Source organism: Colletotrichum lupini, chromosome 6 (assembly GCF_023278565.1).
Source record: "Colletotrichum lupini chromosome 6, complete sequence".
NCBI lineage: Eukaryota > Fungi > Ascomycota > Sordariomycetes > Glomerellales > Glomerellaceae > Colletotrichum > Colletotrichum lupini.
The window spans coordinates 681,301-706,755 of record NC_064679.1 but is presented as its reverse complement, the minus strand read 5'-3'; the positions used below and the strand labels follow the sequence as shown (position 1 = coordinate 706,755).

The window sequence follows — 25,455 nt, the reverse complement described above, 5'->3', positions numbered from 1 at the left end:
AGTGCTTCTTTCGCTGTTCACATCCCTGTCGAGGAGGGCCTGATGTTAATGAGGGGTGGGGGAGCGGGTGTAAGAGAGAATCTCAGGATTTTCAAGAGTGAGACTGATCCTTGCTCCCGCATGGCTGACGCCCACGCTAGGAGAGTCGATCCGCAAAACTCCTACGAGAATGTAAGCAATGTCTAGTGCAAGGGGGGTTAAAAGGAAGCATATGCGCCAAGAGGGCAAACAAAATCTTCTTCCACGACTGCCTTGACAGAGATTATCATGCTGACCATTGAACTCATTAGGATTGTGCCGTTGAAGCGGGGTAGGTGAAAAGAGCTGCCAACGCCCGCTGGAAAGCATGGCTTTTGTTACAGGGTAAAGACCATATGGCATACAATGTGTGCCGGCCACAGCGGATGCTGCCGCGAGATTACACGGGTCCCGGATCTTTGGAACAAGGCACCCCCTTCTCTCGGCAACTCGTTCTCCAGGTCGAATGAGACAACAGAGATTGCGTCTGCCTACAGAGACACCTGAATTCAAGGCGTGTAGATTTGCCGTATGCCAACTTTCGAAAGTTCCCGACCATCCAATCATTCTGGGGTGGAGACAGTGAGAGAGAAAAAAAGGGGAAACTATTGATGTCGGCGTAACAAGTTGGGAAGTCTTTGCGAGTTGGCTGTTTTCTTGGCCTCTTGAGCGGTTGGCTGTTGGGTAGACGCCTGTCCCGTTCCATCCCCCCACCTCCCAGCGCGAACTCGGGTTCTTGCTCCTCGAGGCCTGCCCTGCAAGACGGGTTATTGCTGCATCGTCATTTTTGAGATGCACCCGCAGTGCATGCTCTGCTCGAGATGAAGTAAATCTCATGCATACTTTGAGATGTTCCAAGGTTGAATTGATTATTTCGTCTCGCGATTGGTGGATATATATGTGCTCTCCGCTGACTTTCCTGTGTGATAAAGCCGACATGGACAGATGCCTCCATGTTGAGGAGACATTTCAAGGGGGGCATGTGTGATTCGGTGTTGCAGACAGTGCTTCCGCCGAAAATGCCCTGCTTGGCAAGGATAGTCTGCCAGATCTGGGTTCTGGGCACCGATATATCGCTCGCTCATGCTGGGTGACTGTGTGTCGGTTCCCATGAACCTGTTTCTGTTTCTGATCCGGCGGAGCATCTGCGATCGATCGTACAGAGATCTATCTACCAGAGGACCCAGAATTCCGGCCGTCTTCGATTCCCGAGAATCGCTTACACAAATTGGGTGGCTGAAACTCGGCCAATGGGGACTTATGTAGTTGACTTCCGCGAGCCCTGTACGGTAGCACACTGACACGGCGCTTCGAGGCCAGTGTGGACTGTTTTGCTGTTTCTCATGAGTAAAATTGAGGCAAGATGGAGGCGATCTGCGATTGTATTGCTTCTTTGGCGACTGAGTTTTCTGAAGATGTCAGGTCGGGGATTCTCTGATGTCCGGTGATATGGTATAGTAGGTTTGTGATGGGAGCACAGTGAACCACATACAAGGATGGAAAAGGAGTCAAGACTCAAGAATCTCGTACAGGACTGTATGACTATCTCAGTGAGTTGTGAGAGGTAGTCAGTTACGCTCTCAAGCCATAGAGAAAATCGCAAGTCGTACAAAGTAGGGGGAAGCTCGTCAGAGATTACAGGCTGTCTCAGCTTCAACCACTCTCAAGATCTCAGATGTCTCTCTTCCTGCCAATCTGGTGACAGAATAGAATGCTAGTCAACAAGATTTTCACGCCCTCTTACCTGATCTTGTTCTTTCCTTTTTTGATTCTTTCTGCTATCACTTTTCTTTCTACATGTCCATTGAAGAATGCTCTCCAAAGACAGAAAAGGAATCGGGTTCATAGAAATAGGGATCATAGAAATAGAGAAAAAAAGAACAGTGACAATAAAATAGACACAATAGGAAAAGAGCCAGAGAATGTACCTATAGAGCGGCAAGCAATCTTGTCACGCGCTTGCGTGCACCTCCAACCCCCCTTTGACACCCCAGCTAGGTAGCTCCGGAGTGGATGCAGATTGTCATCAGAGATTACTGAACCCCTCGGTGTGAGATGTGACACAAGACACTATGAGCGTAATCTGGGTCTACCCAGGAGCCTGGCTGCTAGATCGGTCGTGTGCGAGTAACTGTCTCTGGATGGCTGATCGTCAGACGTGAGCTGTTATTTTTGGGTTTGCTATTTAAGCTTGTTAGACATGAGATGAACGGACTATCGATCCTGTCCTCGTTGACTCAGATAGGGAAGTTATACGTACTGGCACTAGGAGGCTTTGAATGTGTACAGAGATTCTGTCTGGCGAGAGTGGTCGGGAGGAGCTGAAATACTGGCCAAGTACGCATCTGTGAAGCTCTCTTAGCTCAGGCATTGACAAGGACCGTATTTTTCTCTGGAGGTTTGTCAATCTTCAGCTCGCTTACCAAGAACAAATGGTGAAGTGTGGCTTTCTTGTCAATTGTATGATGTTTTTCTGCCCTGAGTTGAAAAGCATTCTCCCGCAACACTCCTCAGATTCTGAGGCTAATCCATTACCTCGTTGCATAAGTTGCTAGCATTGCTTGCCTGCGCGGTGGCATCACTGATCATAGGTAATAACTGCATGATGAGACTTAGGGGACCAGCGATGCTTGTAAAGGATGTTCAAAATCTGGATGAAGCAACGTGAACCTCGAAATCTGTCGAGAGCAAAAGAAACTTCTGGGCAGCAATCTTCGGGTTGCAGATACCGGAAAACTTACTTTAGTTGCTGTCGTCGGCATTGGTGTCTGCGTCGCTGCAGTTATTCGGGACTCAGACAACTCAAGAGTATCTCTTGAGTAAACAATTATTACCACTCAACTCAATTAAACACTGGCTCTCAGTTTTTGATAAGGTAGCAAACAGTCCAGCTACGCGATTGCACCTAAACTTCAACACAAACTGACACTACAAAACTGTCACATTTACAACGCCAGACTGGAAAATACACCGATCAGACTGTTCCCAAAGACTCCTCGTTGCTGTGACAAAAGCAACGAAGTTGTCTCTTATCCACAACCGACCCACATTCTTCACTCATCTTCAAGACTGAAGAAAGCATATCGCACCCAAAAGGCTTAACCTCGGCAAAACCAAAAGGCCCACCAACCAAACGGCCGAGACATCGGCGCCCGAGCACCACCTCGGATTGCCGATGTTATCCGAGTCAGCACGCCGCCAGCTCTCCGAGCCGAAGCCAAACTCACGTCCGAGGCCATGTAGCCAGCACGACCGCTAATTGGTTTGTCAAGTCCGCAGATGCCCCACGCTTGAGGCGAGGCTGAGAACTTCATGAGAATGATGCCGTTTCGTTCGGCGCAAGGCTATATGTACTCCGAGCAACGTCGGTGATAGTAGATACCTGATGACAATGCGAAACTGGTTCGAGGGGCCACGAGTCGTCGAATAGCAGCGCGGGTATTCGTCATCAATAGATAATGGACTAAGTTTAGAATCCGGGGCAATTGTCACCTTGAACATATAAAAGAGAGCACATGGGGCCAGTGGAGCTTGGTCAGGTCTGGTTCAAACAACGAAAAAGGAACTCATATGCTTTGCGTGACTCCTATGCTACGTACAACTGGTACAACTACAATCTCCCAGCAAGACCGAGCCTTCCTCCCAGTGTCCAAAACAGAAATCTATTCCTCCGCTTGTTTATGCAATTCGACCGCGTCGGTGGTATCTATCTCCGTCCCAGTCTCGCCTCATTTCGAGTCTAATCGCGTTGTCGGGGGAAAAGGTAGGTAAATAGGGGGTCGTTTTGAGGAAGGTGGGAAGCCGCCCGCTGTGGTTGGTTTATCGTATAGCTACAGGGATGGTGGTTTGTGTGTCTGTAGCTGTATTTACAAGGTATCCATCTTGTCGAGGATGGCCTTGGTGAACTGGTGGGTGGTGGCCTCACCGCCCATGTCACGGGTGCGGACCTGGCTGTTGGGTTGTTAGCAGCTATTCTCATTGCAATCCCAGGAGAGACGAAAGAACTTACCCCTCGGCAATGACGCCGTAGATGGCCTGGGAAATGCGGTTGGCGTGGTCATCGAGACCAAGGTGACGGAGAAGCATGGCACCGGACAGAATCAGAGCAGTGGGGTTGGCCTGGTCCTTGCCCTTGATGTCGAGGCCGACGTGACGGCAACCGGGCTCGAAGACAGCAACATCACGGCCCATGTTGCAACCGGGGACGATACCAGCACCACCGACAAGGGCAGCGCCGATGTTGGACAGAATGCCACCGTACAGGTTAGGCATGACCATGACATCGAACTGCTGGGGCTTGCTAACAGCCTGCATGGAGGCGTTGTCGACAATCATGTCGTTGACCTCGAGGGTGGGGTAGTCGTTGGCGACACGGTGGAAGGTGGAGCGGAAGAGACCGTCAGCCAACTTCATGATGTTGGCCTTGTGAATGCAGGTGACCTTCTTGCGGTTGTTGGCCAGAGCGAAGTTGAAGGCGAACTTGGCGATGCGCTCAGACTTGGCGCGGGTGATGATCTTGAGGGACTCGACGACACCGGGGACGGACTGGTGCTCAAGGCCAGAGTACTCACCCTCGGTGTTCTCACGGATGATGGCGAGGTCGACACCCTCATGGCGGGTCTGGTAGCCGGGAATGTTCTTGATGAGGGAGATGGAGGCGTAGATGTCGAGCTCCTGGCGCATGGCGACGTTGAAGGACTGGTGGCCGGAGCGCTCAATGGGAGTGTGAAGGATACCCTTGAGGCCGAGCTTGTTGCGGCGAAGGGAGGCGACGGACTCGCGGAAGAGGTCCTCAGTCTTCTCGGGGGTGGTGGTGTTGAGACCAGAGACCTCGACCTGCTCCCACTCAATGGGGACGTTGTCGGCCTTGAAGATGGTCTTGACGCTCTCGGCGACCTCGGCACCGATACCGTCACCAGGGATCAACGTGACCGTGTACTTGCCGCCAAACTTGGTGGGCTTGAAGATGTCAGAGCCGACCGTGGCGTAGGCGCGCGCGGGCTGCGCGGTGCGCAGAATCTGTATGAGGGAGGATTGTTAGCCATTTGTCCGTGGGTTATCGTGGCATATCTGGCTGCATGTGTGGCCATTTTCTGGTGGCCGTGTGCTTTGTGTGCTTGTGATTATGTCTGCTTCTCGTGTCTTCCTTTCAAAATCTTTCATCCTGGCCGATGTCGTCATGTTCTCTGCGTTATCTACCAGGTCGTAATTTGGTGCTCGTTGTGGTTGTTTCTCCCCCTCTTACATCGCAGCCTTGCCTCTGCGATCACGATGCACAGACACACACCAAGAAAAAAACCACGTCGCGGCTGGCACAGCAGGAAAGGGACTCAATTGAGAGTTGGCAAAGAGGCGACGTACCTGCGCAGTGCGGGCGGATCCTCGGGAAAGCATCGTGACGGTCGTTGGTGCCTCGTGAGGGTATTCGCGGAGCAATAGATGTTGTTCGGGATCGGAGGAGTTGGGGAGTGGAAGAATTCAGAAAAAGAGTGGAATTCGAGAAAGGCAGAGTTGCTGGCTGTCAAATGCCGCAAGAGCAAGGTACCACGGCGACAGACGGGGACGGTAACTGGGAACGGTACACGGTCAAAGTACAGACCGAAGGTGGCAGATACTGACTGAGGCAGGCTTTTTTTTTTCTGCTCCTGCTCTTTCTCGGCTGGCCGTCGTGCTTTCCGTTCTTTCTCTCCAACGCCTGCGCAGGTGGGGCACCATGGGGATTCCGTAAGTGGCTGGTCTCCAATTCTCTGCCGTTTCCAGTTATCTGAATGGCTGGAACTGACCATCAGACCCGCTTTATTCTTTTCCGGGCGGTCGGAAGAATGGAGGGCGACATCCGCGGGAAAGAGAGACTGCGCCGTGCCCGCGCCTGCTTCAATGTTCAGCCAGTGCAGCAATTCTGTCACTCGGGAAGGGAAGGAACCAAACGTGGGGCACCCTACCTTTTTCGGTCTTAGCGTCTCAGTTCCCTCTTCTTCGCGGTTGAGCCTCGGATCTGGATTTACAGTATCCCACGACGTCACGTGTCTCAATTCAATTGTGACTCGCTCATTCTCATCTTCGGTTTATCAACTCACGTTGACCTCTCAATGAGTGCTCATATGTAGCCTCATGTGTTGATTTGAGGCTTCATCTCATCAGCAATCGTAGTTCTCATACGGGCGTTTTCGGTCAACGTCGGCTATCTCATATCTTAGTGAGCCGCGCCTGCCCATCCTTTCCGGAGAAATCCCCGCCAGCCCACCTCTCCACTCCTTTTGTGAGACCGCCAAGTCGGTCTTAGGCCTCCCTGGCCGTATCTGCGATGTTGCGACTTTATTCGGCCGAGCGCGATCTTTACTCATTACAACACGGATACCAGCAGAATGAAACCCGCAGTTGTTATCTCGACAAGATCAATTTCAGCTTACAATATGATTGAATTTCGTCAAAATCAGGAAAAAAGCCCTAGCGTTTGGCCAGCATTCTCAGTCAAAGATTGCTGTGGCTGCGAAATCGCGGAGATATCCTCCCCAAAACATCACAACGGCTAGCCCAGCCAGCCTTTACATTGCCAATGAATGTGGTGAGTCCGTACGAAAGAAGCGAGTACGGCCCTGTCCCGACAGCTTAATCAAGAATGTCGATGCCATTGTAACCAGATGCTTCGACTCCCCACTCGAAACAGTCTGCAAACAAGCGTCCGCCATCGCTTTTGCCTAGGGGAGCTCCACCTATGGTTCATCTCAGAATCAGCCAATGTGCCGTCTTCGCTATCCTGGACGCAAAGGGTACTTACAGTCCATATTCTCGATAGACAAGATGCGCTGCTGGCACATCGCCTCGTTGAGCCCGTGTACTTTATCCTCGATGATGTCTTGAACGGTCTTGCCCGCAGGACAAGCAATAGTATTGTTCCTCGGCTTGATCCAGAAGTGAATCATGCCGACATCGTACAGCTTGGTATTGTTCAACGCATCGTCGACCTGGCGGTTATAGCTCGTGAAATAGTGTCCGTCCTTTCCACGTGAAACGTCCTTGACGAACTGATCGGCTCCTCGCTGTCGGATCGTCTTGATGGACTGTTCACAGAAATCCTTGACAATTGCTTTCACGGGCAGGTATGTCGGCCGGTAATCCTTGGTGTTCCAGCATTCTCCTCTTCCGTTTTCCAGTACCCCTTGTTGCTGGTATTGATACTCGAACTTTGCGATTCCGCAGCCCTCGTAGTTCATGTTAATCTTTTCATGCATCCAGAACTCGTCGCCGCGGCCTATCGAGATACCGTCAGTATTGCTCATCTAGGCGATGGCATGAGGCCGTAGTAGGACGTAAAGTAAGCTGATGGGGGCAGATTCACTTACACGAACCCGCGTTGCGCAAAGTGCTAAAGACTTGCACGCAGCTTCCTTGGCAATCCTCACCCGTCTGTACCCAGTCGAAGGTGACTTTTCTAGCTCTGTCTATTTTGGCTTGATTGCCACCGAAGACGCCAGTCCATGGCCCGTCGGTCCAAGCTCCTCCCATCTTGGTTATTGTGCGGCACATCGTGTTGAGTAAACTGCGATGAGTCTGCTTCAGTATGCTCAATGAGCATTATGATCAGGGGACAGGGTATCTTACGGCCACCAATTATAATAATAGACTTGCCATTTGTCGGGGCAGGTGATGTTGTAGACGGGAGCGTCATTCAAGTCTGAGAGCGAGATATCGTCCATTCCATTCATTCCCACTACGCCAGTAATGCTGTTCTCTTCGTAGTAGGCGTCGACGTCCTCTTGAGTGAGGATGAAAGTCTTCGTCGGAGCTGCGGGCTTTGCGGCTTCGGGGAGATCGACATCGACAACGTTGGTTGGAGAAGCCTGGGCGATGCCGAGCACAGCGGCGAGCACCCAGGGTAGGCTTAAGATGGCCAGCATTATGGATGAGATCAAGATCCTGTGTAACGAGAGATGGGCGCAATGAGAAGTGCGATGCTTCAAAGCGAGAGCGGAAACCTTTGGATGATCAAGTACTTGATGATGATTATCTGGCGACTGCTATGAATTCGAATGATTGAATAGCTGAAGAGAAGAGGTCATGAGAAAGTTGGTCTTGTCATTGCCCCTTTTATCGTCGGCCGTATCGTCTCGAAAACACCAGCAACGCTTCAATATCGCCAATCATCGTCAATCATTGCTTACTCAGGAGATATAGTCCCTGATGATCTGTGTCACTACAAGAACGCTGCACACGATAACGAAGTTCCTCGAGGTGGTAAGAGCGAAAATTTTCAAACACGATGTTATCTTTTGCCTCTCTAAAGCTCGTCCCACCATCGAAAGAGAATCCAACAGGGATGCACGCCTTTCGTTCTGTGCCGTTGCAGTGTGACCACAAACAAGGCCCTCGTCTAGAGCTCAAGACATCTCATCTCCCGGTCAAACTTGAGATCGCAGTCACAAATCCGATGACACGAAATTTGATGATATTCAGGCTACATCAAGGCAAACAAATGGTATTCATCTGGCCTAGGATGGCCAACACACAGCCACATCAGGAGGCACGGCATGGCACTGTATACCATGAATCCATGATTGCCACCCAATATTTGGGAAGCCATCTCCCGTGACCTAAATTATCCAGATCACCGAGTCAGTGCCAGGTTCGGAACTGAAGGCCGCTCGGGTTCTCGAGCCGGGCCGTCACAGCTCATGCCTGGACCCCGACTGGATGACTATACAGATACAGTTCCAGCTCCAGGGTTTTTTCTCTAGTTCCAGACTCATGGTATTTTCAGCTCGCACGTAGTTTATTATGACATCAGATGAGCTCAAGGCCATACACCTTGGGATGAGATTCCACCAAAGTTATGCTATTGCCTAAAGATTGCACGAAGCGTGAAAAAGAAACATTCCGACGAAGTCGTCATACATTGTACAATGAATGCCTCCGAAACCACCGAGAATGAGACACGCTAAGTTGTAGTTCGACATCGTAATGGCAGTGTTGCGGACATTATGCCAAAGCGGCATAGCCATCGTGATATCAGGCAACCATTTCCCACGATCGCACGTTTGTCTCACGCCACGATATCCTGAGAACCTCAAGAGGACGAATCGGAAGTGGTCCAATGCCTTTTATCGCTGACTTCTTTGGCTCAAGAATGACCATTTTTAGGCGCCCGTAAAAGGGAACAGCAGACTTTGAGCAACTATCGTGGCATTCACCACAACTTCTTAGGTGACATGTGACCTCGATCAAGAGCACCAAAGCACTTAGCCGCATCTGTGTATCTGGCAAAAGGCACCGCGGAAACCTCTCCACAGTTCCGATCTAAGATGTGTGGTCTGTTGTGTCCGAGGCGACTGTCCTCGTCCCGGATACCCGCAGGAATCTATTTCGTCACCGCCACAATCTGAACATTGAAATCCCCGGGCTTTTCTCCGCCGGGTAACACCAAGCATTTTCTACCGGTAAAGCGAGTCTACATAGTACCACTTGGCTTTATTATCTCTGAGCTCTCGTTGATGTCAAACTTCAAAGGTGAGGCTGTAGAGATTACTTAGATATTCAAACCCCTATACGACAGTTGCAAAGGAAAGCCTGGAAGTACGCTTGCGTTCTACCAAATGCAGATGGAATGAAAACATTCAGATCAGGTGCCAGGTTGACTGGTGAGCGATATGGGCAATTTGATGCAGATGTTAATTAGCTCGGCAATAGTTTATCGAATAGATTCCAGGCTGTACCGTAAAAGAGCCTGCTACATTAACATCACGATCGACAACATAGAAGGCAAGGTCATCAGGCTATCATCGAATTAAAAGTACGGTGCTAGTTCTGGAGCTTCTGATGTTGAGTCGAAATAGGGCAATCATGAAGTTGAACCCGAGACCTATGAGTCCAGTGGTACCCAGATAGCGTCAAACGTGGTCAGACATCATCAACTTGAAAGCTATGACGGTCAGGGTTGACTTCGACTGGCTTCCACCTTTGGGGACTTGTGTTACGCGATGTAGTGGTCAGCCAGGCCAGGAGTCATGGCCGTAACTCCCTTCCCCTTGGACTAGCTGTTCTCAAGTTCCTTCACACCGCACTGAGTGGTGGCGCAGCCACGCTTACATTATGCCGAAACTTTCCATTTAGCCAATCCGTCTACTATGATTGCGTTGTTGCATAGTCACTCAAGAATACTGCAAGGATGAAGTTCTCGTTCCAATACAACTTATACTTCATGATCGTTAGATGTTGGAGTCTCAGTCAATGCATGGTGAGATGGATGTATTGGATTTTCATAGTATCGTTACGATTCCTCATGATCTATGGTCTATTATGAATCCAGCAATTAAGTTTGAAAAGCACGTATGCTACGTGCTCGAGACGACCATCGAGAGCGTGGACCAGCCCTTCGCCACGCTGTCAAAGTAACATCAAATAGCTTTAAAATCAATGCCATGCCATTTAAACAAATATCCACACTCCCTAAGCGCCTCACAAAGAATCACTGTTTCTGCGCAATGATTCTATAACTCGTCGTCACCAACCGCAAGGTGTCCATCTTGACAAAGGCCTGCCCATCCAGACAAAGCCGGTTGATGAGCGTCTTGAAGTGGGGCGGCAGCAAGTGCACCTTGACCAGACCAAGAATAACCTGTCGCAAACTGCGAAAGTACACGTCGGCTTTGTCGATGAGTGGCGCCTGTAGTCCATCTATGCTGGCATTGTCCGACTTCAAAATGGCGAAACCAGCATCTTTCAAGGCTTTTTCGAAAGTTTCGGGCGTCGGTGTCCCCACAGCTCCGATCAGTGGCTTTGTCCGCCGCATCAACTCCGCGTGCTCCGGGTTCGTCGCATCGTACGCCGGGAGACTAACCCAATCCAGCAACGAAATCTTGGCGCCGGGCTTCAGGACGCGGCGCAGCTCGCTGAATAGTTTCGGGAGGTCTTTGCACAGGCTAAGTGCCTGGATCTGGTAGAATGCGTCAAAAGAATTGTCCTTGAAGGGCAGCGGCAGCTCGTTCATGTCCTGAATCGTGAAGCTGTTTTCCAGACCCATCTGCTCGGTGAAGTCCCTGGCCTGGGCGATCTGGTTCGGGTCAATGTTTAGACCGGTGACCACGGCGCCGGTGACAGCCGCCATGTGGGCCGCGACTCTTCCGCGGCCGCATCCAAGGTCCAGGACCCTGTCTCCCGGTTTCAGACCAATATCCTGGGCGATCGACTCCTCGTACAGCATCTGATTATCGAGAACGGACGCCTTCTTGTCCATCAGGGGAGGGATGTACATCTTCTCCACGTCGCCCAGCGCGCAGAGGTGATTCAGGACTCCATAGTAAGCTTGCAAACAGTCGCCGACTTTGGTCTTGTAATCCGGGCCGAGCGTCTTAACCATCTGCTCCTCATCTGCCCAGTCAAGGCTGTAAATGACATAAGATGCCATAAAATCGTCAACTTGTTTTGGCGTCAAGTCGAGGAGGTACTTGAATGACTTCCAGAACGTCTTGGACCGCTTAGGCGATGCTGTGCGGTTGATTTCATGTTTTGCGCTGTTGTTGCTGTGGTCGCTATTGCTGCGGCCAAGATGCAGGCCATGCTTCTTCTTCCATGATGCCTGACCGGCGGGCTTCAATGTTGAGACGTCATCTGAGGTCTCGCTGGGACTGGGACTCGTATCACCGATGTGAGGTATTGTTGTCGCCGATGGCGGTTGCGCAATCGCTGCCGCTGCTGACATGGCTGCGAGTGGAATGGCAGATGACGTGCGGCTGTAGGGAATTCAGGGGGCTTGTGGTTCTGTCCGCAGGTGAGAGGTAAGACGACCAACAGAAGAGAGAAAATCAAGAGAGGCAGGAAGGCAAACAAGCTGGGTATCACAGTGTGCATCCAAGAAATGATGGAGAGGCGAAAGGGGACAGGTGATGGGCGGCCCAAAGTCCTTTATACATAGTACTCTCATTTCTTTACTCGTCTGTTTGGCATTCGATCAATCATCAATGACCGAATGGCAAACCAACCAGTCAAAGAACGGAGAAAGATCTGACGGAGCCGCAAACCGGATTGCTTTCTAATCTCTCGTGACGCTGCTCGGGATGGACGGAGGTATGTCCGAAGATTCCGACTGGGTCCAACCATCACCAGACCACTTAAAGAGGACGGGAGCTCCAGCGCTGGGGCTAGCAGCCAGCCCATCATCAGCTAATAACACAAGGGGCCGGAAAAAGCAGCGCCTTGGAAAGCTCCGAGCACATCAGAATAGAGGGAGAGGCAAAGGAAAACCCGCGGGCAGCGGACACAGCGGACGGACTCGACTCCTGGCTTACGCGCTGAGTCACCTCCGGGGCCACCTGATAGTTCGATAAAGAATTTGTCCTGCGCTGCGGCGTGTGTGACTGTAAAGGTCCTGTTCTTGTCTAGACTCTACCGCATCACAACCACGTCCGCTGTTGCATCGCATTCTGCGCCTCTCTCTTATTTGCCCTTGTCCATTGGCTTCTCTGTCCCGCTGTTTTCCATTCGTTGCGTGTGTATATTTGTTGCATTTCGACGTCATTGTGGCGCTCTCTGCATGGCCTCCAAAATTTTGTTGTTCTTTTTACCGGCTTACTCCCGGTGGATTATTATCAAAGCCCGATTCCTCCCTGCTTAGTCCCAGTTTAAACCACTTTATTAAGCACGGTCGGCATGGCACGCGGATCCCGCGTTCGTCGCGATAGGGCTGATGTGGCTGGAGCTGTGTGGTTAAAGCGGACATGAAGCGCCGGTGAAAGGGCGAGGGCGCCAGAGGTCATTGCGTCCGCTTGTGTTTCGCCATGTGTGGCTCAGCTGTTTTTCCGAAGTGTGGTTACGTCGTGGACTCATCACCAGCGGAGAGATGTGATAAGTGTGTGAGCTGTCAATACGGTGAAACTGCTCCATGGATCAGAGAGGACAGACTATTCAAGATTGATTAAGCTATAACATGTCATATTCTGCCACATTCGTCATCCAACCGTCGTCATTTTTGTCTTTTGAACTACAAATAGCCTCAGCTTGGTATCAGGCACTGCCTTGCTCTCATAGTCGAAATGCGGCCTGGACCGGTCCGCATATTGCTTAGCCCATGGGTTTATTCAAAGTATGCCTTGTTATCCTCAGGGCTTACCTCGTCCCATACGTTTGGCTGCCAGATGCTTAGGCAGACTTGTTGACTTGCTAGGGTCTTTGGCGGCGGCCTCTTCATTCCATGCGGTCGTCCGTACCAGGAGTGGCGTGGCCTGTCTCATTTCTAATGGTTGGAGTCCAAGCTCAAAGTCAACCCAGCTTATCGCCTATAAAGATCGGTTGGGAGAACCAATCATGGCTATCGACGGTATTCGACTTCGGTTCGCCACTTTACTTTGATACCTACCGTGGAAACTCGTCCAACTCATATTTGCGCTAGCCCGTGTACTAGATGATTTAAGACTCTCTTGGTATCAAAATTTTGCTGATATCCGCCACTGATTGAGATGTATAGTCTGAATCGAGGTAAGTATTGGTCGAAAGCTATCTGAGATAGCGGGAGCACGGCCTAGCGTAAATACGAGTTGGACGAGTTTCTACGGTAGTCTACATTGATTGCATGCGATTGTTCATACGGGTGCTGTAGGAACATGCAAACAAGATATTCATACAAGAACTAACGGGTGACCCATGTCTTAAATCGAGGACTCATTCCGCGTGTCGAAGATACGACAAGGTGGTTAGGTCACGGACTAACACATCTCCTGACGGAATAGAGCATGCTCTTTTGGCTGTTATGCCTTGATACAACGCTTGCCTCAATATGCATCATTTGCCTTTGAATAACTCGCTGCGAAAAAAACACGCTTATCCTTCTTTGCCATTCTCGAGTGACTCACTCAATTCTTACTTCGCATATCAACATAATGCTCTGATTGTTCCGCCGTCTGTAAAATTTCAGAGACTGGTCCTCATGAAAGGCCGCCACATTTCTGCCGAAGAGTCTTTCAGTGCTTCTATTGAGCCTCAGAGAATCATCCTTGGAGTGACAAGCGGCTTTACAATGTTAACATACAGAGGGATCTATTCACCTTTGCTCGCCATCTGTAGATTGAGCCAAGATGAAGAAGTCCTCCTGCATTAGGACTCTTAAATCAGATGCTTTGAGCTCAGACGTATTGTAAAACGTCATATCACTGTAAAGTTTGCTACATGACGTTGAGTTACGAAGTTGCTCTTCAAAATCTGCTCATGACCTGTTGAGATTTGCCACCACCCCCACCTGTCCGGGCCCAATGATCCGAATCGCGTTGGTATTGTGGTCGCATATGGATACTACTTGATTGATGGGATTAGTTAGTCGTTTTGCTAGAGGAACACCCAACTACCGTTCAAGGGCTCAAGTGTCTCTAACAAAATCAAGCGCCCGTGTACTCATAGCAGGTATCAAGAAATGAGGCGTTTAGACAAACGTGATAGCAAAAGAAAAGAGCTTTTGCCTAGCTAACTACTTTGACTAATTGGCCGCATTCACTGGCTAGTTTTTATCACAATCTGTTGCGAACCGCCATAAGAATGTTGGAACATTTGCTGGCTTCCCACACTAGACTACGTGAGTACATGTAGCAAAGCCAAAGCCGGACCAATGGTCGAAGGTGTTGAGTACATCGCCGCTGTCACGTCAATTATCTCAAGACTGCATTGAGCCTACATGTAATCACCTTTAGTTTTGAAATAAGTTGAGAGAAGAATTTTTGCAATAGATGATACGACCAACGGCGTGCTGAGGAAATTACACGTCGGGACGATATTCACCATGTTTCTCATATCTCTTTCTCCCATTTGCGTATCCAGTCCTGTCGAAAGAGTTAAGGTAAGACCTTGGATCCGTCCATCTCGGCTTCCTGTTCAGTTGAATATTTTGAAGTTCTATGGACATCCTTGGCCTCGTCCACGATAATGCAAGCACGTGCTCCAGGTAAGGCCCGCAAAGCCAACCACCATAAGCGTAGAGCACAACCTTCCTGAGCTCGGGAGCCCAGCTGGGCTGTCTCGCTAGCTCACAAAGAATTCTTCGTGCACGAAGAGAGTTCTATTGGCAGCTTAGCCAGTTATCTGCAAGTGCTCCAGTCCTGGACAATGTTGACAGAATGCGATCAAAGATCTGTGTCCCAATTGGGTGGTAGTCCGCAATTTGACAGAACGAAGATTAGGGCACGCCGCCGCCAGCCTCACGATAGTGTCGTCCGTCAAGTCTCTGGCGTGGTTATCGGGATGATAGCTGTCGTACAAGTGTAGGAATTCAATGTGCCACAGGTTACGGCAAACTTTGGGAAAAGAGATGAGGTCGTCGATGATTTCGCTGGGGACAATGGTAAGCAGATGCAACGCTACTGAGTTAAGCGGTGCCATGAGCAGAAAATCAAATCTTATTCCTTCTACAATCGAACTGGCCGAGGGTGAATGGGATATGCGTCATTAGATATTAACTTACCGTGTCAGTTGCGTTTCGGTCCCGAGAATAATTTGTCTTGTCGAAGATCCCAGTCTGTTTAGATGTTCCGTTTCCCAACTCCGATTGCCTTGGAAAAGGATACCCTTAGTGCCCTTCTGAGTGTCTGGGCGCCTGATGTGTTTCAATTGCTGGATTGATGATGCTCTTGATTTTGACGGCTGGGGCTCAGAAGGAACAGTGACTGTCTGAGGCACCGGGTCAGGCAAGCCCACTTTGTCCGTCGTCACCAAGTCGATGACGTCGTATCCTTCCTCAGGTGGACTCGAAGAGTCCGTCGTTGTTGTTGTCATTGAAGAGGCTAGCGCTGTGGTCGATTGTGACATTAGCGGGGGTTCTACATGTTGAGGCGTTCTGGCGTCTTTGGTGCCTTTGGCTGGACTTTGATAGCGCGAGCTAGAGCTTTGTTTCTGTCTACCTTTACGAAGAAGGCTGCAACAGAGCCAGACTTCTTCGCTGCGGAAGACTTTGCTGTCCGAATTGGAGGCATCTCAAGCAGTAAGTATGGAGGGCCAAAGAGATCATCCCGGCGAGGAAGAGGATGGGAAAGCAGAAAAGGTTAGAGAAGAAGGGGGGGGAGGGTCGAGTGTCAGGCTCCGCCGGATAGGGGATAGTATAAGAGGCAATAGGAGGAGGACCAAGCAACAAAGGAGCAGCTCAGGTATATATAGAGCGCTGAGAGTACACTTCGAGGGAGGGGCAGATTTAGCAATTCATCTTTTAGACCTAACAGCAGTTGGCCTCTGTGAGCTTCTTCCCTGTGTCGTATACCTATTGACATCGAGTTATTAAGGTTCGCGAAAAGTGGAGGAGGCTGGCTCGCTGGCACAACAACGATAGAAGAAGTAGCATTGTCGTCTACCTAGTCTAGGACAGCGATTGAGGGGCATCTGACAAATGCCACGTTCAGTTATTGCTGCAGCTCTGCATTGAGAAGAAAGCGGCAGAGAGTAATGATATGACATCCGTTCTGCCTTTGTGTTCTGGTGACAGAGATTGCAACATGGCTCGTTGCTAGTAGCTAGTAACCAGAGCCAGAAATAGTACAACGCTACGGCCCTGAAGAGTTACCAGCGTACTATTACCGATTTAGCAGGGGGTAAGGGGGATCTAACAACAGATCTCTCGTCATTTCCCTACAGTGCCAGATTCGAGATGGGAAGCAGCAATGTTAGCAACGTGGTTTCCGTTCGCTTTGTACACATGCTGAACACTGGCAACCGACATTGGCAACGTGTCCGTCAGGACCTACTAAGTCCACTGACCAGCTATGGTGTTTAAATATGAGATGACTTTGCGAAAAGGCGTGCAAGTACAGATGAAAATGGGCAAAGTTGAGCCCGAAGACGAGGGCTCCCTACTATTACTCTTCGTTTCCGGCTCTAAGGCAAGTTCATTATCTTACAGTCGCTGCTGCCCTGGTGTGAGGTGAGGTGTAACTACTATCACTTAGGTTGCAGAACCTCTGTCTTTTTGAACAAGTGACCTGTACACGCGCTTCGTATTGAACGGAGTTTCAGTTGGTGGCATTGATGCAAATCTTGGTCGTGAAAGCCGAGGCCTGGCTCGGTATTCATTTCAGCTGGTGCAACGCCTCGTAGCAGACATATTTTGACGCATGCCATTAACGAGATAATATTCACTGTGGGAGGGATTGTGCACGCTATCCCTATAGTCTGTTATTTGCAGGCGAGATCATTGACGGTGCAGTCCGAATGCTGCGGTTTCGATGTGCAACAGCTCCTAATCACTGAAACAAGGTATCCTCGACCCTAGTAACAAAGCTAATTCGAGCTTCACGAGATTCTTTGAGTTTCATATGAACGGTCCAATGAAACTACTGGAAACTCCATGTCAGGCAGATCATAGCATGTCATCTTAACGGCGATCAGACTGACCTAGAACATTGCGTAGATCCCCCCGAACCCCACAAGGTGACTATGTGACGGGACAACGTGTCAGACAGGTCAAAGGATGCCTTTTACGATACCGAATACGTAAAATAGGGCTATATTTCCCGTTGAAAGCGATCACACCGAGAACAAATGGGATGACAGACTAAGATCTCCTGAATCAATCCCTGAGTCAACCTCGGATTTGCCAAGATTCTGGAACATTGGCATGGTAAGAGAATTTCAAGAACCCACTAAAGGACAAATCTGGATCGGCCACTGGAGATAAATTTGGCTACAACTTCCCTCTTATCCAAAGAAAATATCTCATTCATCCCTCGATTGGACTTCATTCATATTATTCTCATTTGTCTGGTACAGAATCGCAGAGCCATATTTCGTACCACCTATCTCGTTAGCATCTATTCAATCATCTGTTATTAAATACCTCTCATCTCATCTACGTCTCTTCATGCCTCAAAATGCGGCTAATTACTCTGACAGCTTGCCTGACGCTTCTAGCGAGCTCGGTATTGGCCCGTAAGTATTTCGCCTCCTATCCGTAGTAAGGGTCGACTTTGGTGTCCTCGTTCGCTGGAACAAATGAATCGGCTATCACTTGGTAACCGACTTGCTCGAATTGACTCCCGTGCCCGATAAGATATGATTGAACTGTGTAAATGGGGGTTGAACTAAGCCAAAACTAATGAAACTTCTAGAAAGTTGTAACAACGGCCGGGGTTTTTGCAAAGGCGGACGATGCGAGCCTAATAACGACCCGAGCGGCGCTGGCCCGTTTGTCGGTAACTTCAAGGAATGTCAGACTGGAAACGGACGATCTCAAGTCGACGACTTCATCTTGGGAGGTGGTAACCAGGATGCTGAAGTCAATGCTGGCGCTGCTTGTAACAATGGTAGAGGAACCTGCAGCACTCGCGGTGCTTGCGAACCTAACAACGACCCCAGTGGCGCTGGACCATTTGTGGGAACTTTTGAGGAGTGCTTCAGTTAGAGATGCTAACTTCTTCCCTCAATACAAGCCATTTTTCAATCGTTGGGCATAATGGCCCTTGCCAACAACCACAGCCCCAAGCGAAACGGATGTGACAACGTATTGCCAGTCTTCCTGGTGGACGGCGGAGTTTATCCCATCGACTGCTACAAGGCGACAATACAATGGTCTCCAGCTTTTCTCCAAATTCTCTGAGATATGAATTTTTTAATTTGCGGATATAGTAGAAATAAATCGGAATAACGCCTGATTAGTTCTTCCCCCGCACTCGGATGTACTGTCGCCTTGTAGCAGTCGATGGGATATATCCTAAGTCCGGCTCCTAATCAGGGGCAGAGGAGCTTATTCAGGACCAGTCATCGATTTCAATGCCCTTGCATGGTGACCACAGCTCAAGCTTAGTTTAAGAGCTAATTCCGAATCACCAATGCTCTGATGGTCAGCAAGCTGCACCAGATGGTGGGCTAAAAGAGGTAGGCCAGTGATCAGCGCAGTGCGGGGTAGCTCTTCGCTTCTCGGTTCCATCACCGACCCGCGCTGTGACCGCTCCAAAGTATGTCGCGATCGGGCTTGATGACGTTTGTGCTGGCAACGTAGCTATTTAGACCATCTCTCTGCCCTTCACAACCGTCTACAAATTTTCAATCCAACAATTGCCTGCCAGCCGGTCTCAGCAGATCATATTCACCCGTACAACGACTTACTCATCAAAAGTTCAGCACAACTCGCAGCAATGGCATCTAAGGAGCTCCCAGCACGCCTGAGGGAAAGTATCGAGAGCACCAAGGTCGAGTACCGCCAGCTCGGAAAGTCCGGATTGCGTGTCTCAGTTCCCATTTTTGGCTGTATGAGTTTTGGAGACTCTCAGTCCATCGACTGGGCTCTGAATGAGGATGAGGTATACTGAACGCTTACGCGATGATCATCGACCAGCGTGGCTAAGAAACATAACATGTAGGCACTTCCGCTTCTGAAGGCGGCTTACGATCGGGGATTGAATACTTGGGATACCGCCAACGCATACTCGAATGGCGCATCCGAGCGGACGATTGCCAAGGCCCTGAAGAAATACAACATCCCCCGCGAGAAGGTGGTCATTTTGACCAAGTGTTTCTTTGCTGTCGGTGAAGAGCCTGGTATGTGACTCGGTACTTGATGCTGTGACAATCATGGTCGCATCGCTGACGAATTTCTCACATTGTAGAGACTCGTCACTTCAACTACCGCGAGGAAATCAACAAATCGAAGGACTACCAAAACCAGTGGGGTTTGTCTAGAGCTTCTATCTTCAACCAGGTGGAGGCGTCCTTGAAGAGACTGGACACTCCGTACATCGATCTTCTCCAGATCCACAGATTTGACCCCAGAACACCCGTAGAAGAAACGATGAAGACGCTGCACGACTTGGTGCAGACGGGGAAGGTTCGGTACATCGGTGCCAGCAGCATGTGGGGTACTCAATTTGCCCAGATGCAGTTCACCGCTGAGAAGAATGGTTGGACGAAGTTCGTGAGCATGCAAAATCAATACAATCTATTGTATCGCGAAGAAGAAAGGGAGATGAACCGATTCTGTAACGACACTGGAGTCGGACTCATTCCGTGGGCTCCTCTCTGTAAGTCAATGGCCCTCACATTCAGGTTCGGCTCACGCTAATGGGTGACATCAACTAGGCCGTGGTCACCTAGCCCGACCACCAAAGGACTTCGGCTCCACCTCTCGCAGCAAGACCGAGAAGGAGGGTCAGCCCGGAAGCCATGGAACGGTGGAGCCGGACCTGACCATCATCAAGCGAGTTCAGGAGATTGCGGAGAAGCGGGACTGGCCCATGTCCCATGTGGCTCTTGCATGGATCAACAAACGAATTACGAGCCCCATTATCGGCTTCAGTAGCGTCGAGAGAATCGACCAAGCAATCACTGCTGACGGCAAGGTCCTAACCGATGAGGAGGAGAAGTACCTTGAAGAACTGTACCAACCCAAGGCCATCTCGGGACATGTCTAAGTCGGCCGCGCAGGGAAGGATCTAGATAACCTTTGAATAGTAATGAAGGTAGAGCCAATCAGATCTTTCTTTTAGCCTTCTCCCAATGATTCTGTGTAGCGTCAAGAGTACACAAGTTAGCCAGCATCTCCCTGGAAGCTGGCAATGATTGACACTTCCAAGACGTTGACGAAGCTTCGCTTCAGCTATCAGCGCTCCCCGATATCTGTCTCCCAATACTACTTAAATTACGGTGCCGAACACGAATTCGGAAGTATGATGATTCGGATCCTAGATTGGCTGAAGCGGTCTTCGTCTGATCTCCCTCGAATCCTCGCAACACAGACCGTCGCAGAACATAAGTTTCTGCCTGATTCGGCGACGATGCTTTAATTAACACTATCTCCAATGTAGCCGATGCAGCCAATTCAGGCCGATTTCAGCCCTTGTGCCCCCCCCCCCCCCCGCCCCCGTCTACATTACACTACTCATTCATCCAAGGTCGTATCCCAAGTCGCAGCCATCTGATAGCATAATCGCGTGACAGCTGCCGACCCATCATATGTGATCTCGCTGCCGAGGGTGGAGAGAAACGTGCTTCCACCCATGGGATCGAGTTGTAGGGAGAGCCCCTTGTTGAAGTTCTTGAGAGGTTCAACGAGCAGCCTCCTATCTTGGAATGCTGTCAAATTTTAGAAACACTTCCGTTTCGGGCCATGCGATGCGAAGAATAACCTACAGTGTCCGCCATATCGCTACCTCCCGCGCGGCGCTACCTGGTTCATCTGGAATTAAGCTCATTGGACAAACCAAGACGGCAGCGATGGAATCTTGGTTCATCGATCGTAATGAAGTCATTGCCTTTCCATCCATTCCGAAGACAAGCTCCAGGCGTAATGACCATCGCGCCATATATCGATCCCAATCCGCCGCCACAACCCCATTTGGATCGATGGATTCGCCTTAGTGGAAGGATGAGAACAAGCCAGATGAGCCTTTCTCCGCTCTTGCATACTTTGCTACCTCATCATGATTATTTCGACCTTGGTCTTCGTCTCTCTATGTGCTCAGACATGGGCTGCACCACAGCAAGGGGGCGGTGGAACCCCTCGAGTCACCATCAAGGCACCTCAAGCAAACCTGAAAGGTACAACGAAAGGATTTCTTGGAGCCAAGGCTGGTGAAGTTGAATCATTTAATGGGATCCCCTTTGCCAGGCCTCCCATTGGAGACTTGAGGTTCAAGCCACCTGTACGGCTTACCGAAGCCATGGGCGAAGTCGATGCCACCACAGAACAACCAGAGTCATGCCCGCAGTTCATCCTACAACCAGACTTTGGCTCGCCTCTTATCCCTCCAGACCTTCTCGATAAGGTCCTCAATCTACCCATTCTCAAGAACCTAGCCGTTGGGCAAGAAGACTGTCTCACTATTAATGTGCAACGCCCCGCCGGAACCAAAGAGGGAGATAAGCTACCGGTGATGTATTGGATATTTGGCGGTGGGTTTGAACTAGGCAGCACCTCCATATACAATGGTGCTGGACTTATCGCAGAAGGGATGTCTACCGGCAAGCCATTCGTTTTCGTAGCAGTTAACTACCGTGTGGGTGCTTGGGGATTCATGCCGGGCAAGGACCTCATGCAGGAAGGCAGCTCTAACGCCGGTCTTCTGGACCAACGAATGGGACTAGAATGGGTCCAGGACAACATTGCTAGCTTTGGGTAGGTCTCAAAGTCCCTCTGAACCAAAATGAAAAAGTCAAAGATGCTGATTGCTTGTCTTCTAGTGGCGACCCGGACAAGGTCACTCTATGGGGAGAGTCGGCTGGCGCTATAAGTCGACCCACCCCCTTTTGGCCACCCTATTTCTCCATCCCAGCCACCGCATTAAAACCCTACCCACGATTTTCAAACTACCATAATAATTACAAAAATCGTCCAAATATAATTCTTTTTTATATACTTATTTATTAATATATAATAGTCTCGTATATTAAAAATAAAGTTATTCGGGTTCTTAAAGCTATTAAAAGAGGTCTCTTAGTTAATCGGGCCTCGATTAAGTTCGGAGTTCTAAAGTTAACTCTTCGTAATTATAAGAGAGGCTACTAAATAAGGGTAATAATATTCATAAACCTCTAGAAACTTCTTTTATAAGAAAAAAACTAACTAGCTTAATAAGTTCGTATTTAATATAATCTAAGCGTTATATTAACTTATAAATAGCTTATAAAATTTACTAAGTAAGTTTTAAAATCCTAGGAGGATATAAATCCTTTTAAAAAAAGATAAATAGACGCTTTTTTAAAGAGGAACTTATTAATTAAAATCTAGAGAAGTCGTACTATCGATTCGAGGCGTCTAAATAGGGCTACTATTAATATAATTAAGTTATAATTTAAATTACTTAATATATTAAAGATTAGTAATATTAAATAGGCTAATAGGTATAATATAAATATGATTAGTATCCTAGAGGGTAAGGGATTTAATAGCCTAGTTTTAAGTAAAATAGAGATTATAATAATATAAAAAAAAGAGCCTAGTTCGCGTATTTAAGTATTTATAATTAAGTATATTTTTATTAATAGTCGAGCTATTAAACTACTAATTATATATAAAGGAAAGTCGGTATAATAGTAATAGTTTTTACTTAAACTTAACCCTTATACTAGTTAGGAGTTTATAGTAATAAATAATAATTAAATAATTAATAAGACTGCCCTTAAGTAGTTAAAAATAGTATTCTTATTATAAACTAAGACCCCCCCCCTTAGGGGGCTTAGTATACTTAATAAGCCTTAACTATTAATTCTAAATAGCTATAAGAGTTATATAATAATAAAATTTATATAAGAATACTATAAAAATAACGTCTACTTACTATTTTTATTACTATATACTTCCTATATCCTCTAGCCGTTAAATATAACTATTTTTAGACTTATTAAGTTTAAGTATAAAAAAGAGCTTAGTAAGGAGGATATAGTAAACAATCCTATTATTATTAAAAAGTAGTACTTCTTAAGCTACTATTAAAAAGCTCGTTTAGCTAGTTTAATATTATTAAATATATAAAATAGGTAAAAAGTAACTAAACTATATTCCCCTAACATAGCTAGACTACTTACTAATTTAATAGTCCTATTTAACCTAGTTATACTAATTAAAAAGACCGCAAATACTAAGTAAATAACTAGTAATACTAGAAAAGCTATTAACTAGGTATTAGTAGCGTCTATTATTAACTAATTAATACTTAAAAAGGCTAGCGAGCTCTATAATTAATTAAAGTTATTTATAGAGCTTAGTCTAAATTATAATACTTAACGACTACTATTTAAAAAAATAAAAAAGGTATTTAATAAGTAAGCTTACTATTTAGTAATATCTTAGTACTATATTCGAGTTTTAAAAGCTAAAGTTAACTAATTAAGGCCGCGGAAAAAAAAGAGTATACTAATAAACTTAAATACGAAGTTTACGAGTATTTAGGATATATAGAGAGCTTAAAAAGACTTTAGTGACTATTTAATTAGTCCTAGTCGACTCGCAGGGGTCGAATTACCTAAGGAGAATAATAACTATATTATTATAGCAGTAGAAGATAGTTAATTAATTAAGTGTAGTTAGTAGCGATGTTTTAATACTATGTTTTGATGGGGTGGCCAAAAGGGGGTAGGTCGACTTATCAATCTTCAGTCAACTCTCTCTCTACAACGGCAACATCACACGCAATAGCAAGGCCCTCTTCCGCGGTGCCATAATGAACTCCGGATCTGCTGTTCCGACTGATCCAATGGACTCTCCTAAAGCCACAAAGGTTTATAACAAGGTTCTGTCTGCTGCCGGATGTGATGGAGCGCCTGATCGATTAAAGTGCCTGCGAGATCTCTCTTACGATGTAAGGCTATCTAGCGTACCTCTATCTCTGACTTTTATGGCTGACATATGCGGCTAGGACATGCGCAAAGCTGCAAACTCTGTGCCAGGCCTTCTGAGTTACAGCTCAGTGGCGCTTTCCTACCTCCCGAGACCTGACGGGAAGAACATAGTGTCAAGCCCAGAAGTATTTGCTACTTCTGGGAAGCTCCCCAAGGTGCCCTTCATTTTAGGAGATCAAGAAGACGAGGGCACCCTTTTCGCTTTGTTCCAACCGAACATCACCAGGACTCGAGAGGTTGAAGAATACCTCGGCGAACTCTACTTCAAAAATGCCTCCCCGCAGCAGATCAAGGACTTAGTAGGCACTTACGCTGCCCGCCCTTCTGAAGGATCGCCGTTCAGAACCGCAGGGTTCAACGAAGTCCGGCCGCAGTTCAAGAGACTAGCTGCCATCTTAGGTGACACGGTTTTCACCCTCACCCGTCGAGCTGTGTTCAACATCTCTCAAACAGTCCAGCCAGAAGTCAACACCTGGAGCTACCTCGCCAGTTACGACTACGGTACTCCTGTACTCGGAACATTCCACGGATCTGATCTCCTCCAGGTATTTTACGGGATCAAGCCGAACTACGCTGCTTCGGCGACGCGGGCGTACTACTTTAACTTTGCTTACAATCTGGACCCCAATGACTCCTCTGGTGGCACGGGGAAGGCAAAGGTGAAGTTGATCGATTGGCCTAAGTGGAGAGACGGGAATAAGATGCTGCACATGATGGCCAAGAGTGCGGATTTGATAGATGATGATTTCCGACAGGACAGCTTCAACTTCTTGCTGAATAATGTAGAGAAATTACGCTTCTAAATTTGTGGGAGACTTTACGGTTCGTCTGGGGACTAGAGCTGGACTCTATGGTCTTCTGAAGTTTGGGGTTGGAAAGACATGGCCTTTCGCAACGACATCACTGGCGTTTGTGCTATGCGCACCTGCGGCGCCGCTCTTATCAGTTAATACTCGACTGAATCAATTCTCTACGACTACATGCCGATTATTGTTCCATGAAGGGTACATGTAGTCGCCCTGGCCACCCCCATAACCATCTCAGTGTCAGTGTGGCCAATGCGGTTGTCGTCTGATACCGACTTGCGATGACACAAACGTCCGCCTAAGCTCGAAGAAGCGATTTGATGCGATCTGTCACGTAGGATCT

General features: G+C 48.4%; 9 protein-coding genes across 9 annotated transcripts; 4 read left to right on the top strand and 5 right to left on the bottom strand.

Annotated features, from left to right (window-relative positions):
- Positions 1-45: 45 nt before the first annotated feature.
- CLUP02_11684 (uncharacterized protein) lies at positions 46-1,864 on the bottom strand (the record flags this gene model as incomplete). Its single annotated transcript, XM_049290651.1, has 9 exons — positions 46-161; positions 276-586; positions 643-682; positions 747-860; positions 934-1,098; positions 1,194-1,344; positions 1,420-1,452; positions 1,511-1,678; positions 1,763-1,864. 9 exons carry the CDS (start codon positions 1,862-1,864, stop codon positions 46-48), a joined length of 1,200 nt encoding a protein of 399 aa, XP_049147796.1.
- A 2,020-nt stretch (positions 1,865-3,884) lies between these two features.
- Positions 3,885-6,362, bottom strand: CLUP02_11683 (isocitrate dehydrogenase subunit 1; the record flags this gene model as incomplete). Its single annotated transcript, XM_049290650.1, has 7 exons — positions 3,885-3,969; positions 4,028-5,037; positions 5,306-5,327; positions 5,380-6,013; positions 6,096-6,145; positions 6,178-6,199; positions 6,263-6,362. The coding sequence occupies 7 exons, from the start codon at positions 6,360-6,362 to the stop codon at positions 3,885-3,887; spliced, it is 1,923 nt and encodes a 640-aa protein (XP_049147795.1).
- Positions 6,363-6,627: 265 nt separating this feature from the next.
- CLUP02_11682 (uncharacterized protein) lies at positions 6,628-7,916 on the bottom strand (the record flags this gene model as incomplete). The annotated part of the gene is made up of 4 exons (XM_049290649.1): positions 6,628-6,731; positions 6,797-7,270; positions 7,362-7,558; positions 7,621-7,916. 4 exons carry the CDS (start codon positions 7,914-7,916, stop codon positions 6,628-6,630), a joined length of 1,071 nt encoding a protein of 356 aa, XP_049147794.1.
- Positions 7,917-10,346: 2,430 nt separating this feature from the next.
- Positions 10,347-11,713, bottom strand: CLUP02_11681 (methyltransferase domain-containing protein; the record flags this gene model as incomplete). Its single annotated transcript, XM_049290648.1, has 2 exons — positions 10,347-10,395; positions 10,524-11,713. 2 exons carry the CDS (start codon positions 11,711-11,713, stop codon positions 10,347-10,349), a joined length of 1,239 nt encoding a protein of 412 aa, XP_049147793.1.
- A 531-nt stretch (positions 11,714-12,244) lies between these two features.
- On the top strand, positions 12,245-12,625 carry CLUP02_11680 (uncharacterized protein; the record flags this gene model as incomplete). The annotated part of the gene is made up of 1 exon (XM_049290647.1): positions 12,245-12,625. A coding segment is annotated over one exon (381 nt), but the record flags the coding sequence as incomplete, so codon positions are not given.
- Positions 12,626-15,063: 2,438 nt separating this feature from the next.
- Positions 15,064-15,951, bottom strand: CLUP02_11679 (uncharacterized protein; the record flags this gene model as incomplete). Its single annotated transcript, XM_049290646.1, has 2 exons — positions 15,064-15,322; positions 15,542-15,951. Coding segments are annotated over 2 exons (669 nt in total), but the record flags the coding sequence as incomplete, so codon positions are not given.
- A 1,895-nt stretch (positions 15,952-17,846) lies between these two features.
- CLUP02_11678 (uncharacterized protein) lies at positions 17,847-18,376 on the top strand (the record flags this gene model as incomplete). Its single annotated transcript, XM_049290645.1, has 2 exons — positions 17,847-17,904; positions 18,084-18,376. The coding sequence occupies 2 exons, from the start codon at positions 17,847-17,849 to the stop codon at positions 18,374-18,376; spliced, it is 351 nt and encodes a 116-aa protein (XP_049147790.1).
- A 733-nt stretch (positions 18,377-19,109) lies between these two features.
- CLUP02_11677 (aldo/keto reductase) lies at positions 19,110-20,381 on the top strand (the record flags this gene model as incomplete). The annotated part of the gene is made up of 4 exons (XM_049290644.1): positions 19,110-19,274; positions 19,335-19,512; positions 19,581-19,991; positions 20,050-20,381. The coding sequence occupies 4 exons, from the start codon at positions 19,110-19,112 to the stop codon at positions 20,379-20,381; spliced, it is 1,086 nt and encodes a 361-aa protein (XP_049147789.1).
- A 1,008-nt stretch (positions 20,382-21,389) lies between these two features.
- On the top strand, positions 21,390-25,256 carry CLUP02_11676 (carboxylesterase; the record flags this gene model as incomplete). Its single annotated transcript, XM_049290643.1, has 5 exons — positions 21,390-22,084; positions 22,150-22,182; positions 24,104-24,266; positions 24,324-25,088; positions 25,146-25,256. 5 exons carry the CDS (start codon positions 21,390-21,392, stop codon positions 25,254-25,256), a joined length of 1,767 nt encoding a protein of 588 aa, XP_049147788.1.
- Between the last annotated feature and the right edge of the window lie 199 nt (positions 25,257-25,455).